The sequence below is a fragment of the Nothobranchius furzeri genome, chromosome 12 (genome assembly GCF_043380555.1).
Source record: "Nothobranchius furzeri strain GRZ-AD chromosome 12, NfurGRZ-RIMD1, whole genome shotgun sequence".
Lineage (NCBI taxonomy): Eukaryota > Metazoa > Chordata > Actinopteri > Cyprinodontiformes > Nothobranchiidae > Nothobranchius > Nothobranchius furzeri.
The window spans coordinates 1,675,132-1,692,404 of record NC_091752.1 but is presented as its reverse complement, the minus strand read 5'-3'; the positions used below and the strand labels follow the sequence as shown (position 1 = coordinate 1,692,404).

The window sequence follows — 17,273 nt, the reverse complement described above, 5'->3', positions numbered from 1 at the left end:
ACTTTTTATTCCGAGTGTGGAATCCTGCAGTCTTATCAGAGGAAAGCTTTGTTTGGAGACATCGGCTGACATCTTGTCCCTATGGAATGTCAACACGCAGTGCAGAATCTTTGCTGGGTGTTAGCAGATAGAGTTTAAAATCCGCTTAGTAAATGGAATTATATCAGCCGATGACTGGACACTGTGTAGGTCAATATGTTGGTGAAAACTGACCCCTTCTGGATGCTACAACGTACACCGTTGAAAATTCCTCTAATGGGTTCTCTAATAAGTTGCTGAGTCATGCTTTGGAGCATTTGGGTCCAAACTCCACTCCATCAGCTGATTTTTCTGACCAGTAACACAAAAATCTTGAGGTTTTATGTAGGGATGGACAATATATCGGCATCAATATCGGTATCGGCCGATGTTAGTCATTTTTTAACATATCGGTATCGATTCCATAAATTAAACTGGGCCGATATTAACAACTGATTTTTTTCCATCTCGTCTCCATTTGTTTGCCTGTTTCAGAGGGTGAGGGGGGTGATGTGTATTTGTTTAGTCATGTCACAGTGATTGAAATCATCTTAGAACCATAAATGTGTGTGGTGTGTGTACATAATAACGTAAATTCGGCTTTAATAATTTTCATTCTATACAAAATCTGCTGATTTTAGAAGCATTAATGTCTGTATATCGGTATCGGCAAATATCGGTTATCAGCCATTACAGTGATCTTAATATCGGACATAGGTATCGGCTCAAAAATGTCATATCGGTGCATCACTAGTTTTACATCTTCAAAAAAAACGTGTTTTCAGCCTACAGAGTGAGATGTGACGGTTTGTTTTGCCCACTATGACAGTAAAGATGACTTAAGCGAACATCTTTCTGGGGTGTCTCCAAAATGTGAGCTGCATGGTGGAGCAGTGGGTAGCACTGTAGTTGCTCAGTGGGAAGATCGTTTGTTGGAATCCCGACTGCGGCCCTTCTGCTTGTTCTCCTCGTTTATGCGTGGGTTTTCTCCCACAGATCAAAAACATGCATGTCGGGTAACTTGGAGACTCTGAATTGTCCCAACGTCTGAAGCGTCTGTCCCTGGGATGTCCTGGAGACATTTCAATTCAATTCAAATTCAATTCAAAGATACTTTATTAATCCCAGAGGGAAATTAGAGTTTCAGTACACACAGTTCAGAGATCAGACATACATGGACAAGACACATGACAAGAATTGGTGACTGTGGTCATTCGCAACCCGAGTCGCGCTACCTTAATAGAGATCAGAGGGTTACATGAGGATTGGTTCAGGTGGAGGAAAAAAAGGCGCTTCAGAGTTACCCTCCACAGGGAGGGCAGCTTTGCTCTGCATATAACACCTCAGACAGTAGGGCTGGGGGTAAACGATTATTTTTAAAACGATTATTCTGACGATTATTTTATCGAATAGTCGACTATTCTAATGACTATTTAGAAAATTAATCTAATGATTATTTTTCTATTGCACAATTAACAAAAACCAGAAAATCTCAAATAAATTCCTCAAAAAAATGGATAAATTGTTACTGTAAGAGAATAAACACTACAGGCCTTCCATTTTGTATAACACTGCTTTTATTGTGTTGGTTGTTTATGTTCTGGTGACGTGTAGAACTTGGGAGTGCAGGCTGCTGCCTGAGAGGTGGTAGAAGATGGAGTGTCTCCATGCTGCTTTGTTTTGGTCACTTATGTGCGAGAGGCGAGTGGTCTTACGGGTTAAACCAAACTCAAGGTGATATTTTAAACTAAACCGAAAACCCACAACACTCTAAATGTAATAAAAAGGGAGATCTACACCACAAAAAAGATGAACTCTAAACCAAAACGTAACAGCTTATCCCAACGCAAGAAGCTGTTAGCGAAGATGCTAACAGTAGCTTTACCAACATTAAGTTCAAGTTACCAAGTTTAAATAAACCAAAAACACCCAGCAGCAAACAGACCAGCACGGAGGAGAGACTGCTACCACCAAAACAGCTCTCCTCATGTCTGAAAGAAGCTCCTTAATGAAGGGAGAAGCGCTCCCGGTGATTTTCTACATCTGCGATAGACACGAAGCAGCGCGTCTGACCCCGGAAGTTGTTGTCCGTTGCCGGGAGACGAAGGGGCAAAACAGGAAAATAATCTAGTAGAGGACGGACGTTGTTCCGGGTCTTCGGTATTTGGCGGAGATGTTAGTGAAGGCGGAGAAGAGGGCGAACTAGAGGAAAAACAGGCAGATTCCTCCTCTATTTACAAACTCCTGGGGATGCAACAAGTGGGCGCGGTGCGTCGACTTCCGGATCTGACGTCGACAAATTTTTAGAATCGAGCCGTCGACTTCGTCGAGGCTTCGCTACAGCCCTAACAGCTACATCCTGGATTAATTTGTGTTGAGGAGTGCCCATCTGCTCTTGTTTGGCCTTTAGTTTAAGGAGGGCAAAATTGCTATTGTGAAAGTAGCTGACAAGCTCCCTTGCTGCCCCAAGTGCCCTGCTGATCTGGGGGTGTTTCAGAGCCTGGTTGACTATCAGCTGTGTTGTATGGCCAGCACACCGAAGGGAAGATACACCATGCCTCTCCTCAAGGATCCGTAGGGCTTTCACAACATTAGCTGCGTTGTCGTGGACTATTGCCTGGACATCATTGCGAAGAGAGAAATCAAACTTCTCAGCAACTTCTTCGATCCAGAGAGCGATGTTGTCTGCTGTGTGTCGCTCTTCGAGGGGCTTTGTACACAGGACAAATGAGACCATCTCCCAGTTGTCGTCGATGTAATGGCGGGTCACGCCAAGGTAGGCCTCAGTGGCAATGCTTGTCCAGGCATCAGCGGTGAGTGTGATTTTTGAGGACCTCTTCTTTATGTTCTTCTTTAAATTCTCCAGAGTATCTTCATATGTCTTTTCCAACTGGGTTGTGAACCACCACCTGGATGGACATTTGAAGCCGGGACAGGCGTATTCGACCATATCGATGAAGGCGTCACCCTCAACAAGAGACAAAGGCCTCATGTCTTTAACAATCAACTGTAAGATAAAGAAAATATAAATATAGAAACAACATAGCATTTAAAAGTTAATTACTAGACAAATCTCACAAGGACATGAAGAAAAAAGAAGCCAACAAAAGCAAACGCTGGAGATTATAGACACTGGACCCTATTTTGTCCTATTTGTCATCTGTTTTTATCTAAATGAGGGTGAATTTTTTTTACATAGCAGTTTCCTCCTAAAAGATGCTGAAAGCAAGCAACAGTTAGCTAATATTTATTACTTACTTTCAAGATCCTTTTATTCAGCTCAGCTGCCCTCTGAGGTGTGCATTGCATCTCTTGCCCAAGATAAGACGACAAGGTTCTTTGCTTTGCTCTGGAAAACACAAAATTAATTCAAAGATTAAAAACGTTTATAGTCAAATGCACAGTTAGAAACATGTTTCCCTGTTGCAATAGTCATTACTTTGCCGCCTGCCCTTGTTGCCAAATAAAAAATAAATAAAAACCACAACATAAGCTACACACAAGTATAGGCTTTGCAGAATGCAAATGAGAACACATTTGGAGCATATCAGAACAACAGCTATGAAAGTATGGCATCTTAAATCTGCTCTTAGCCTTATTGCAGTGCTATGCCATGATTAAGTCATTTGAGAATGCTGGTGTGGCTAATTTTGTAATGTTAAGTCATGTTTTGTACAACAATACATTTTGTCATTGAACACAGCATTATATGCTATCGCTAATTAACGTTAGCTAAATACAGCTACCGTATGTTTATTGTTTAGCCAAACCAAACACGCCCTACCGAAGTGCGCAGAGCTCACGCACATGTTACACAAACATGCAATCAAGTTAGCAAACATATGATATAATGTTACTTACTTCTGTTCGCGGGAGTCACGGGTAACAATGGGATGCCTCCGCTTCAGATGCTCCCACATGGACGTTGTGCTGGTGTGATAAGCCAATTCCGTGGTGCAAAGACTGCAAATAACGGCACTTTTACGTTTTGTGCTCCGTTTAAAATATTCCCACACCTTTGAGGTAGGGCGCCGGGGTACCTGAGACATTGCTGCTGAGTCTGAGTCTATCAGATGAACGGAGTTTTGTTCTCCGCGCTGCTCTGTTTTGGTCACGTGGTGCGTCGACTTCCGGATTTGACGTCGACGTTTTTTTAGAATCGAATCCTCGACGTCATCGAAGCGTCGCTACAGGCCTATCAGACAGAAATGCAACAGACTTCAGACATCACACAACATAAGTGTCCACTAGGTGGGGTGGTGGGTTCGGGACTCTCCACACGTCAGTTCCTGCAGCCACGATGAGCAGCGCATGTCACCTCAGTCTGGACAGGGGGAGGGAGTTCGTTGAGGTTTGGAGGGCACGGTGACTCCTGGAACGATTCGGCGGCCTTCACAGCCCGCGGTCCCGCCCAGGCTGGGGTAGGAGACAGAGTTGCCATAGCGACTGCAGTTGTAGCGTCAGACCTGTCCAAGGTGTCCCCTGCTTTTCGCCCGTTGACTGCTGGAGGTATTCACCAGCTCTCCACCACCCCACTGAGCATGAAATGGTTAAGATACTGACAGAATAGTCAGACTTTGTTCCAAGCACCCAGAATCCGTTTTGGTTTAGTTTCTGCAGGTCAGCAACGGCGAGAAACAACTTTGGGTTTAAATAAGAAAGAATTAAGACCCTGTGTGATTTAAGCACAGCAAGAACATTTGCATACTGAAAACAATTGTACTGAAACTATTGAATTTCCCTCTGGGATTAATAAAGTATGTTTGAATTTTGAATTGAATGAATATTTGCACACATACCTTTTTGCATAAGTCTTATTCAAACCAGTTCAGAGTCAGAGTAAAAATTTAGCTTTTTTTTTTTTGCTCACATTTTAGTTTTTCTGAGTCATCAGCAGCCAGATCCCTGAGAGATAACTACTCAGATAACAGATAGTGGTTATAATATATTCTTCTCATGCTCATGTGTTCGGTGCTTCCATAACAGTAGTTTTTTTTTGTCTCCCTCTGTCGTCTGCAGAGTACCTGCTTCTTATTATATGACTGTAGTAATGCTCCAGTTCTCATTTTATTTGCTCTCCTCTCTCCTCATTTCTATTCATGAGAGCTTTTCTAAACGCAGAACCCTTGAAGTGTTGATGAATTAGGGAAGGTGAAGGAGGAGGGAGAGCGCGGCTCACCTGCCTCCCCATCACCCTCTCTGAACCAGCTATGACCCACTTTGAAGGCATCTTCATTTCTCCATCTCACCAGATCGACCCCCTTCGGGTCCTCTGTGAGCAGACAGTTTCTAAATATCAAAGCAAGCTTAGAATTAGAGGTCCAAAGGTTGTGTGGTGTCTTTTCACCGTGTCACAGGACACAGTGGAGCAAAGATCAACCACGTGTGTGTCAGAAGACAAGCTCAGGAATGACACGTCTCGTTTTAACATAGGAAGGCTCTTCCACAGAAAGCAGTAGTGATTCCAGGTTTAACTTCAACGATTAAAGCTTTAGAGCGACTGCCTGACTGTAACTGTCGTTCGACTCCACTCAGGTGTTAAGACTGTGTTTAGTTTCCAGGCCATGGTGATGCAGGAATGTCCTTGTTTACTTAGTGTTGGGTGGGTGTGCTGATTTGTGTCCTCCTCTTCTCCTTCAGATGAGGCCAACGAAAACGAGACTTCTGGATCACTCAACAATCAGCTGTCCTGGAAACAAGGCCGGCAGCTCCTCAGACAGTGAGCTCTTTTATTTAAAGCTGACGCTTTACTCCGGACAACCTCCTGAATCTGTTAAATAGAAATACCAGCGTGTTGGCAGGCTAACGTCCTCGCTTCTTGTAGAGTTTGTGAAACGGACTGTGAGGCCAGTGGTTCTGTGAGCAGAAAGGGTAAAAGCTGTGGTGAGCAGCACCCTCACATGGACGGCTGCTGCTGTTACCACGGAGTCGGAGTCATTTCTGTGGTCCTGCTCTCCAGTCTGTCTGTTTAAATAAAGTGACGTCATCGCCAAGCACAATCACATCATACCCTAACACACTATGTTAAAGACGGCTCGGGATGGTGGCAGAAAGGAGCTGCATGCTGATTGGCTGGTTTACCTTGATGGCTCTGTGGCGCTACCCGAAGCCGTGTACCCACATACCTCAACAGGAAAGCTGTGGATCTTTGTTGGTCTAATCGTGTTTTTAAATGATGTCACACGGTGCTGACCTTGTACCGTCGGTTAGCACTCAGAGTTCGTGTTGTAAATGTCTCTCAGCTACTAGCACACCTAGCTTAGTATCCATAAAATTATCACCATGTTCAGTTGTAGGTGTATATCTAACGGCTGCTGTCTAAAAGTCATCCACTGGGTCTTGGTCAGAAACAACACGAGTTGCAGGTGTAACCAAGCGTGCGACCACCACTTCACTGCCTGCTGGTAATCTAGTTCACCCCGTTGCAGGTACCTGCAGGAGGTCGGCTACACAGACACCATCCTGGATGTGAAGTCCCAGCGGGTCCGAGCTCTGCTGGGACTTGCCGGAGACGGAGGCGGGAAAACGGGTGAACGGATGAACACGGAGCCTTCGGTCAACGGAACAGACTCAACGACTAAGGGCATCGGCACACCAGGGTAGGTGTCCTCAGCTTAAAAGTGTGTTGAAGCTGAAATGATGGTTTCTTTGTGAGAGTTATTTCTTTAGGGATGCTAGATAATGCTTTAGGTTCCGGTTGTTAGCATTAGAGCAAAGTCCGTCATTACCAGATTCATGTTTCTAGTAGAGGTAGAAAACCTTTGTTGAAGTACAGTGATCCCTCGTTTATCGCGGTAGATGCGTTCCAGACCTGGCCGCGATAGGTGAAAATCCGCGAAGTAGGGACACCATATTTACAGTATTTATTTAACAGGTACGTATTCAGTATTCAGACTTTTAAAACCCTCCCTTTACATAGAAAATTTTTTAACTTGGTTTTTTATAGTTTTATTACAAAAAGTGCATTTTTTGATGAAAAAAAACAGGAATTTCTTGATATTTCGCATAGAAAATACCGCGAATCGGCGAATTTCCCTTGAATAAGGCTCCAAAGAAAAAATCCGCGAAGTAGGGACACCATATTTACAGTATTTATTTAACAGGTACGTATTCAGTATTCAGACTTTTAAAACCCTCCCTTTACATAGAAATTTTTTTTACTTGGTTTTTTATAGTTTTATTACAAAAAGTGCATTTTTTGATGAAAAAAAAAACAGGAATTTCTTGATATTTCGCATAGAAAATACCGCGAATCGGCGAATTTCCCTTGAATAAGGCTCCAAAGAAAAAATCCGCGAAGTCGTGAATCCGCGATAAACGAACCGCGAAGTAGCGAACGATCACTGTATTTGAACATAAAAACAGGGGCGATAAGAGGCTTCGCTCTCCAAATATGCAATGAGCATAATTTGAAAGGCATATTTTCATGTTTAAAAAGCTTAAACGCGTCCACACAACTGATGTCATCCGCTGTGTCTTCTGTCTTTTTTTTATTTTATTTCTGGACACAAATTTTTCCTTTTTTGACAAAAGTCCTGCCCTGCTCAAACATTAGCTGTTAGCGCGTCCAGCTGCTACCGAGCTGCACGGCTCCATTCCAGCCACATGATTGGTCCAACGCAGAGCAGCTCTTACTACCACTTGCTACTCATCTGTTCTACAAACTGCATCGACCTGTTCTTGTGTATCTATTGACAAAAAATGATCCTGAGTTATATTTGTATCGTTTCATCGCCAGCAGAAATATTCCAGGAACATTTCAGGCCTTTCAGATGAACCTTGGTCCATTAGAAACGGGTACTGGATAAATCCTGGACACGTTGTTAATCTAACCAGTCGTAAACGTCCCCCTTCAGGAAAGCTGAGCTCTCCGACACTAGCGCCGTCCTGGAGGCCTTCAAATTCATTGAAAACGCAGCGGCTGAGTTCAGCGATGAAGATGAGGAGGAGGACAGTGAGGGGAAGGAGAGGACTAATGTGGAATCCAGGACTGTAAGACACTCGTCTCCCCTCGCCCTTCTGAACTGACACAATCGTGCCCCCCCCCCCCCCCCCAAAAAAAAAATCTTTTCTTATCATTTTTAGATCATGAGGAAGAAACCTCCTTCGTCATCATCACCAGCCAGTATGGACACCAGTGAGGACCCTGACGCCGAGGAGGCGCTGAAAGGCTTTGACTTCCTGTCCAGCCCCGACGAGACGGACACCTCGTCAGAGTCCAGAGGGACTGGAGACGGCACAGACTGGGGTGAGTCTAAATGTCTTGATGTACTATTTATTTATTATGGATGCAGTTAGATTATTTAGCTCCTCTTGGACGATAAGTTCAGATACTTCATAAAATGATCTTAAGATGTTGTATTCTTGTTTTTGGAGCCGATCATGGAGAAGTCGTCATTCATTTTTCATGCTGTGGTCATAAATCACGACACCAGGAGCGTTTAACTCATAGTTTGTCTGTTTGTCCCCATATCCTGTTTGTGTCCACAATGTGTCTCCTGCCTCGTGTCTCCTCTGACCAAACCCCGACCTGTTCAGGTGTTTAAAATTTAAACAACTTAATTTGTCTCTCGACACCGACGCGTATGGAGAGAGAAGACACCTGCCGGCTCCGCTCCCAGTATTTAAGAACACTTTTACTCCTCTGGAGGGTTTGAGAGCAGCGCGACGTCCAGAGGAGTAAAACCCCTGAGAGGTGTCTGCTCTGCCAGGCCCATCTGTTCTCGACCGGGGCGCTTCCTCAACAGCCTCTCGGTCTGGTTTTCTCCCCCTTGTTTAGAAAAGGACAAGCAAGGTCCCATTTCTGAGACCTGGGACGTGGACCCGGTCCTGATAACCGAACTCAAGGAGCAGTACAAAAAGGAGCGCAAGGGGAAAAAGGGGGTGAAGAGTAAGTCCTGTCAGGCACTGCCGCCTCCCTCCCTCCCTCTCCTCTCTTTACAGAGTCTGACTTTCCAGCCTAAAAGCCTCAAACCAAAAGCAAAGCCTCTTCATCGTTCTTCTCTCTCTCTAGCTCTTTTCCTCTTGCGTGCCCCCCCCCCCCCCTTCCATTTCCTCATTATTGCTTGATGCATGTTTGTCTGTCCCACTTGTTTCTCCTCTCCTTTGCATCACACCATCATGGCGTCCACACTGTTGAGTATCAGCGGCACTCGGCTGTCCGCCTGAGTCCCTGTCATCTGTTTCCGTGTCTTTAGTCATCGTAACATAATGATCACCATCTTTTTTCTCGTCTGTCAGACGTGTTGATGCTACAGTAGAGAGATCATTAAGCTGCGGGTTAACCGACAGATATTAAGATTTTTCTCTCACATTTGGACCAGCTCTGCTCTCTCCCTGCTGCGACTGATCATGAGATCAACAACTTGCTCCATCCCTCTTGACTCCAGCGCCTCTTTTCTTTTACACTTTATTTTTTTTCTGCTTTTCTTATTTAATTTCTTTTCCCCTCTTTGCCTCCTTGGCGCTTTATCGCTTTGGTGGGTGTGTGGAGATCACAAGGAGGGAGTTTCTGGAAGAGTTTGAGTAAAATTGAATATTTAGCAAATATTTAAGCTCATTTTTGGGGTCTTGCTTGAACATTTTAGGTGGGTTTTTGTAATTGGAGAGGTTTTGATTAGCAGATGACATCATTTCTGTTTGGGCTTGATATTTCTAATATATTTTAATATTTTTCTTTTGGTAAAATATTTACAAAAAATCAGTTGAGAGCTACACGTCTCAAATGACACACAAACACTTGTATTAATAACACATTTATAATCCATGCTAAATCATTTAAAATCCATCTAGGGTTGGCTATACATCATCTTTTCACCGTAGTACGGTAATTTGTTTTTGTCCGGTAGATAAAACGTACGTCGTGTTAACGTAAATAAATTCACTACGTAGCAGATTTACGCTCACGTGGGCCATGCAGAGTGGAGTTAATAAAGTTATAAACGTAGATGGAATCTCGCATCATTCACTCATATCAGCAAGTAGGGAAAGCTGCGTGGTACTTCCTGAGGGATTTTAAATGCCGCAGGCCCCCTCACCTGTTACCTGGTTGCACTGAGAGGTTTGGCCCATCTCTCACCACAAACAGATAAATAAAATAACGTTGGCCATGGCGAAAAGACTCACTGACACCTATTCTTCCTTAAAAACAGTTTTTTCCCTTCAGAATCAAGAACTTGATCTTTTTACTTGCTGTCTGCGAGTGCTCGTAATTTCTGTCCGTCTGTTAACTTTCTATCTTCTCTCCCTCTTGAGAAACACTAAACTCAGCGGAGAATTTTCTTCCTGAGGTTTGTTGGTAAAATCTATCCTCGATAGGCTTGATTTTTGGTCTGTATTTATTGCATCACCCTTCCCTTCCTCAGACTGTCCCGCTGAACCTGAGGTCAGTGGACTCAGTGGTCTCCTTTAAAAAGCAGCTAAAAACTCACCTGTTCAAGCTGGCTTTTGCATGACCTTCATAATCACCCGCTCCTTATTCAGCTTTTTACTCGTTTTTCCCTGGATCCACAGATTTCCCTTTCCTCACATTTTTAATGACTATTTTTTTCACTTTTATATTTTTAAATAATAATTAAAAAAAACTTTTTATTAAAAAAAATTGTTCTTGTGAAGCACCTTGTGAATTTTATCTTGATAGACGCTATATAAAAGATTTTTTTGTTTCTTTCTGTTATTGATCGCTACGTGCTAACTATTTCTCTTTTGAGGCACTAGTAAACATTAAAGGAGCAATATGTAAGAATTTTACAGTGAAATAATTGTAAAACAGTCGAATGTCTCATCATGTTGGAAGAAAGGGGGGGGGGGGGTTCGCACGCGCTCTATTTTAGGTTTTGTGTGAAAATAAGTCCAGGACTACAAACGCGCTTCATGAAATTGACGTCAACGAACCAGACACGGGAGAAAACTGAGTGAAAAGGGCTGTAAGTTCAGCAAACTTCCCACAGGAGGAAAGAACAACCATAAATCTGGTCATTTGGTAAGTAGCAGCCACTTTGGGGAGAGGAGATTATGTGGTGATGTCACCACATATGCGACTTGCCGATTTCTGGTTTGTAGTCATGCTAATTACGAACCTTTACAAGCTAATCAAACTCAAAAGTACGTGACTGGCGTGGTTGAAACACCCATCATTACTTTTCATTTAAAATGCAGTACGACATATGAGCGATCCAGGGCGTACGGCAAAGCGAATTAGAAAATAGCGTTTTTAGCCCTGTTGACTTGTATTCATTCATTTTTTCGTTCTTCTAGAGACCCACGATGCGGAAGTAGACTTAGGCTCCCTATAGCGCCTTCTTGGGGTCTCTGGATCTGTTTTTTTAAGATGGCGACCTCACGTTTCCTGTTTATGAATGGGTTTCTGTAGCTGACAAACGGAGCTAAAACATGCAGTTTTACGAGTATTATTCTCATGTCATGTTGTGTTCTCGTATATTTATATTTTAGAGACTTTCTTGTCCGTGAAAAGTTCATCAACTCTGCATCAGCCGAGGTATTCCTTAAAATTGAAGCAGGTAAGCGGTAGTTTAACGCCATTGGTTAGTTCTGGTCGGCCCTATGTTTGCTATTGCGTGGAGCTCTGTGGGGCAGGGGCCGTGCTTAGCAAAAAAAATAAATAAAAGAAGAAGTTTTGCTTACATTATATCACACGTAACGTGAAAAGCAACACTATTTACCCCTCTACACTCAGTACATGATAAAACAATCACTTGTACGGGTTTCTGAATAATCATACATCATTTCTGAAAGGGGAAACCTCCGGAAAGCTACTTTATAGTGTCTTGCACCTGCAACCTTCCGATTACAGGAAAATGGGCCGCAGTATCCGCGTTTTGACCACAGGATGTCATTCTTTCTTCATTCTTACATAGTGGACATGTAAGTAAAGGCGATTAGTTGACTGACTTAAAGTTTTTCTTAGATTTAATAAACTTCTAGTTGAAACTTCATCCTGGCGTGAGTCTTTTTCACCAAGTCTCTCCACACAGTTCACACTAACCGATAAACGTGCCTGAACACTTGTTCTACCTCACAGGACTCTGCTGACCCTCCTATCTCCAGCTTTGGTGACTCTCCTATCTCCAGCTTTGGTGACTCTCCTATCTCCAGCTTTGGTTATTAGATACGTTTTTCTTCCTTTGGGTGCTGCTTCCCCTCCATATTCATTCTGTTTCGCTGCCTGTTTGCAGTTTTCTGGTTTCTTTTTTCCACTCGCCTCCACTGTGAGTCCGCTGTGTTAACTTGTAACCGGACCTGTTAACAGGACCCAACCGGTCCAAGCTGCAAGACATGCTGGCTAACCTGAGAGATGTAGAGGACTTGTCTCACATGCAGCCTCCGTCCGCCCCGCAGTCCCGGCCCAATGTGGCTCGCTTCAACGAACACGAGGGGAACCGGACGGAAGAAGGTACCTTTATTTTTTTTTAATTAACCGTTAATAAAAAAACACTATTTTTTTAGCTGTTTTGACTTTTTAAATTCTATTTTCTCTAGTTGAGGCGCTTACTTTCCCCCCCACCTCAGGAAAGTCGTTCATTATCGGGACGGATGAGGCGATGGAGAGCGTTCTGGGCCTGGGAGATCTGGCAGGACTTACAGTGGCCAACGAAGCTGAGAGCCTCGCTTACGATGTGAGTGGGGAGAATGTTTTCAGCTTCATCACCATAGTTGGCGTTAATCTTGTTCGAGCATGTAAATACGTCAAAATGTCCGACTCACACCACTGTAAAACATTCCATCCTCAGATCGGCAACAACAAGGACGCCATGAGGAAGACGTGGAACCCCAAGTTCACCCTGAGGAGTCATTTCGACGGGATCCGCGCTCTTACCTTCCACCCCGTGGAGCCCGTCCTCATCACAGCCTCAGAGGACCACACGCTCAAAATGTGGAACCTTCAGAAGACCACTCCCGCTAAAAAGTAAGACCATCTCCTCTCTGGATGGAGTTTAGAAAGAGCAACATTTTACACACCAGGGTTGTTTTAAAGGGACTTAAAGTGTTTGTTGAACTTGTTCTCTGCAGGAGTACGTCTTTAGATGTGGAACCCATCTACACGTTCAGAGCTCACAGGTAAAGCTCACCTTTAGTTTTTACTTGATTTGATGGATGGTATGTTTGGTGTAAATGTTCTGTTGTTGCAGGGGAGCTGTACTGAGTGTTGTTATGAGCAGCACAGGGGAGCAGTGTTTCAGTGGAGGGGTAGACGGCACCATCCAGTGTTGGAACACTCCCAACCCCAACATCGATCCTTACGACTCCTACGGTAAACTTCCTGTTTGCGTTTCTATAGTTAGTCCAACTTTTTAAGTCAAGGGCCACATTTTTCACATTGAAGGTGGAATAGGAGTTTTTTTTTGTGCCGTTCACTCACGTTACTTTTTGAATATACACGATACTTGTTCCTGAAGGTTCAGTATTACACTTTCGACCCACTGTTGGCCCCTTTTCTGCCATGATTCTTCACGTAACGCACCAACGTAGCCATTTAACTAGTTAGCATGCTAGCTAATGTAGTGTGGCATTTTTATGGAGAAGAAGGAGGTGCTTTCAGCTTTCTTGGTTTGTTGGCTTCAAAATCCCAGCAGCTCGGTAGCACCAGCAATCTGGGAAAACCTCACAAAAGGGTCAGGGCTTAGGGGCAGCGGTAGCTCGGGAGGGAGAGCGGATTAGTGATCGGATGTTCGCAAGCTCGATCCCATCTCTGCTAGAGAATTCTGCTGTTGTGTCCTTGGGCAAGACACTCAACCCTCGACCAGCTCAGTGGCCTAGTGGGGGAGTGTCTGCCCCGGGACTGGGAGATCGGAGGTCAAATTCCAGTCAGGTCATACCAAAGACTTTATAAGAATGGGACCCAATGCCTCCCTTCTTGACACTCAGCAGGGGTTGGATTGGGGGGGTTGAACCCTGTGTGTGTGTGTGTGTGTGTGTGTGTGTGTGTGTGTGTGTGTGTGTGTGTGTGTGTGTGTGTGTGTGTGTGTGTGTGTGTGTGTGTGTGTGTGTGTGTTGTGTGTGTGACAACTATGGGATCTTAATCATTATCCCACCTTGTCTACTCTGATACAATGTAGTGTAAAGCACTTTGGAGTCCTCTGACTCAGAGGGGCGCTTATACAAGTGCGAGTCATTTATCATGGCTGCTTGATGGGTGGAGCAAGAAGCAGTCATTTAGAACAGGACGTTCACAATGATCGGGTGAGGTTTTTTGTGCTTGTCTCACATGGTTGCCGTTAGGGCTGGGAGATACGGCCTAACATCAGTATCACCATGTATGGAGGATTTCACCTCAACAACGATAAATGGACGGTAACTACATATATGCGCAGAAACAAAAGTTGCCCACTAGATGGGGCTGTTACATGTGTTATGTTGAGACGTGGAAAAAACAAAAATGTCAGAAATTATAACGATAAATCTGATTTATTGCCCAGCCCTAGTATTTCAAGCATTATGGTAAAAATTGCTCCTGAAAAACATCACTTCCTATTGGACAACAAAAATGTGATTTTCTTTTATTCTTCAAACTTGCAACCATTATTTAATGGTCTTGTTTTAATTTGTGCTTCCCAAAATATGCATGTTAGTAAAAATCTGACCATAAAGATGTTAGAAAGTCTGGATCTACAACAACAGCATGTTGGATAGGAAAAGTCATCATTCTAGAAATGTTAAACCACTCTGAGGACCACGATCAACCCCCGAACTGCTGTTTGGACACGCCTGGTTTAAGCTGATATATTCTGTGTTCCGTGCAACAGACCCGGCGGTGCTGCGTGGCGAGCTGAGTGGACACACCGACTCGGTTTGGGGTTTGGTGTACAGCAGCACACACCAACGCCTCCTCTCCTGCTCCGCAGACGGCACCGTGAGGCTCTGGGACGCCAACACCACCTCTCCGGCCCTTGCATTATTCAATGAAAACAAAAGTACAGAATTTATTTATTTGTGGATTTTAATTTCACCTCTCTTTTGGGGGAGGGGTTTAAAAGCAGGAATAAAACCGTTGTTTCTGTTCCAGAGCTGGGAACCCCCTCCTCTGTAGACCTGGTGTGTAGCGAACCGGCTCACCTGGTCACGTCCTTCACTAATGGGCAGATCGGCCTCTTTAACATGGAGACCCGGCAGCTGGTCCTCAGTCTGGAGTCCGGTTTGGAGCCGGGTACGTTTTTCAAGCCTCGTGTTGGGTTCTGGTGTTGTTTGTAGCAGGTCATCAGGTTTTTCTAGCTCCTGCTCCACATCAGAGGTTCTTTGTCTCCGTCATCAACCCAAAATAACCAATCACCGTTGTTGAAAAGTGAAACCAAAACATCCTGTTTTATGTTGTTTTTGGAACCAGTGTGTGTGCATTCAGGCTCCTGGCCCACCCGCACTCAATCATCGCTGATTAATGGGCTCGACACGCGGGAGGCGACCCGCGGCCAGCGGCGAAGCCGTCGACGCGTTCTGTTCCATGGCGAAATCAAAACTTCCGTTGTTTTGATTGGCTGTGTCGGGTTGGAGGGAATTAAGGTTATTTAAGCGGTTCAGAGTTAATAAAGCGGTAGATATGATGTTTCACAAGGTGCTGCTAGAGTTATGTGAAATCTTACTTCTGATTTTTCTATAAAACACCCCCCCAGAATGGTTTCATCCCATATTACAAACCAGAGAAGGAATCGAAGAGTACCGTCATTTAATGAGGGACCCACGCCGCAGCCTTTTTCTGAATATCTCTATATTCTTTGGTAGAAATGTTGTAGCCTACAGTTCTGGGAAACCCGTCACAGCAAGTATCAACGTCTCCTCCATGTTTGCTCGGAGATGCACGGAGCATCCTGTCCGCTCATTGGTCAGTGAATGAAACCTCCGTTGATTGGTCCTCGTCCGAGCGACAGCGATGAAAAGTTGAAAATGTTTCAACTTTCTGGGATCGCGTCGCTGGGTCGCCTGTGCACGACACGCGCACGAGCGCAAAAATTCACACGCACGTTTTTCGTATTTCGCTTGGTAGGAGAGAGACCCGTTTAGATGATTAAACGATCACCATGGTTACCACTCTCTCCAATGCAATATGCCATTGTTTAGTTTTCCTTTGATTCTTTCAAAATAATTGAAGTTACCAAATACTTTTTACTCCACTAAATTATTTATGTACGACCGAACACATACCCTGCGTAGGTTTGCATGAAATCTAACGTGGAAAATGAAAGCAAACATGTCAGTTATTTTTTTAAAACCAAATCAGCTGAGAGTCAGAAAACAGGAGCGATGCTTCTGGTCTTTACGTCCCCTGACAGCTCATGTGGGATTGTGACGAACAAACACCTTTTGGAGCGGCTCGTGAAGACTTCATGTTGTATAAAAAGCGAGTTAGGTTCAAGCTAAAGGGCGCAGAGATGCCCCCCCCCCCCACACACACACACTTTGTCCCACCATCACGTAGTCTTTGTGAAAACACGTGATGGCGTTACAGACTCACCACTTATAAACGACCAAAGCCTCCCTGGTGCTGCCTCAGCTCTGCAGCAAAGTAACGCCGAGTTTCTTGAAGAGGCCGGAGTTGCGGGAAAGTTTTGCTAATCCTTCCTCGAGTGTCGGCTGGTTAGGATCAACGACCACCAGCTTCCTGTCGTCCAACCCAGGATGGAATTGTGTAAGGTGCTGTCGCGAGTCGGTGGTGTTGCTGTGGTATTTGATTTTAGTTTTACACACTTTACTTTAATCCTCCTGATGAGTACATCTCACGCTCAGTGGCTAAAGCTAATAAGAAGCTTCCATGTTAGCGGTTTTGTTTTTTCCGCTGGTCCGTCCCTCTAAAGCAGGGGTGTCAAATACGCGGCCCGAGGGCCGAATCCGGCCCGCAAGCGGGTTAAATCCGGCCCGCGAGATGGTTGTGTAAACTTTGTTTTCATACTTTACAATGTAGAGTGAAAATAAACGTATCTTTGTGAGCAAGTTTCCTCTGTAATGAGTATAAATAAAACAAAGCTGCGCTCAAGGCTCACACAAGAACTTGAATCACATCCTGAAGTTGGCCGCCACTCAGGATGTGACTTCTGATGTTGATGTGCTGGTGAAAGCTAAAAGATGTTAAGTAAAATGAGTCAAATATACTTTAAGTGCTGCATGAAACTGATCTAGCCATGTGATCTGTAAGCTCTTTGAATCACTAAGGAATGTTTTTATTTATTTATTGTTTTTTTTATTTTTTTTCAAATTTTCAAGTACACTTCAGGTGTTGTACTTTTACTACACTGTCCTCAGGCTCCAGC

General features: G+C 44.1%; 1 protein-coding gene across 4 annotated transcripts in view; it reads left to right on the top strand.

Annotated features, from left to right (window-relative positions):
- LOC107375367 (striatin) overlaps positions 1 to 17,273 on the top strand; it is a 47,396-nt gene that overhangs the window by 29,090 nt on the left and 1,033 nt on the right. The window contains exons 4-15 of one of the 4 annotated variants that reach the window (XM_054749803.2): positions 5,659 to 5,737; positions 6,447 to 6,617; positions 7,875 to 8,010; positions 8,104 to 8,266; positions 8,798 to 8,908; positions 12,287 to 12,430; positions 12,547 to 12,653; positions 12,768 to 12,943; positions 13,048 to 13,095; positions 13,167 to 13,288; positions 14,781 to 14,948; positions 15,041 to 15,181. In XM_054749803.2, coding sequence (XP_054605778.1) covers positions 5,659 to 5,737; positions 6,447 to 6,617; positions 7,875 to 8,010; positions 8,104 to 8,266; positions 8,798 to 8,908; positions 12,287 to 12,430; positions 12,547 to 12,653; positions 12,768 to 12,943; positions 13,048 to 13,095; positions 13,167 to 13,288; positions 14,781 to 14,948; positions 15,041 to 15,181 — 1,566 coding nt within the window. Of the gene's footprint in view, positions 1 to 5,658; positions 5,738 to 6,446; positions 6,618 to 7,874; positions 8,011 to 8,103; positions 8,267 to 8,797; positions 8,909 to 12,286; positions 12,431 to 12,516; positions 12,654 to 12,767; positions 12,944 to 13,047; positions 13,096 to 13,166; positions 13,289 to 14,780; positions 14,949 to 15,040; positions 15,182 to 17,273 lie in introns of all 4 variants that reach the window. The other 3 variants (XM_054749801.2, XM_054749805.2, XM_054749804.2) reach the window with 3 other exon arrangements.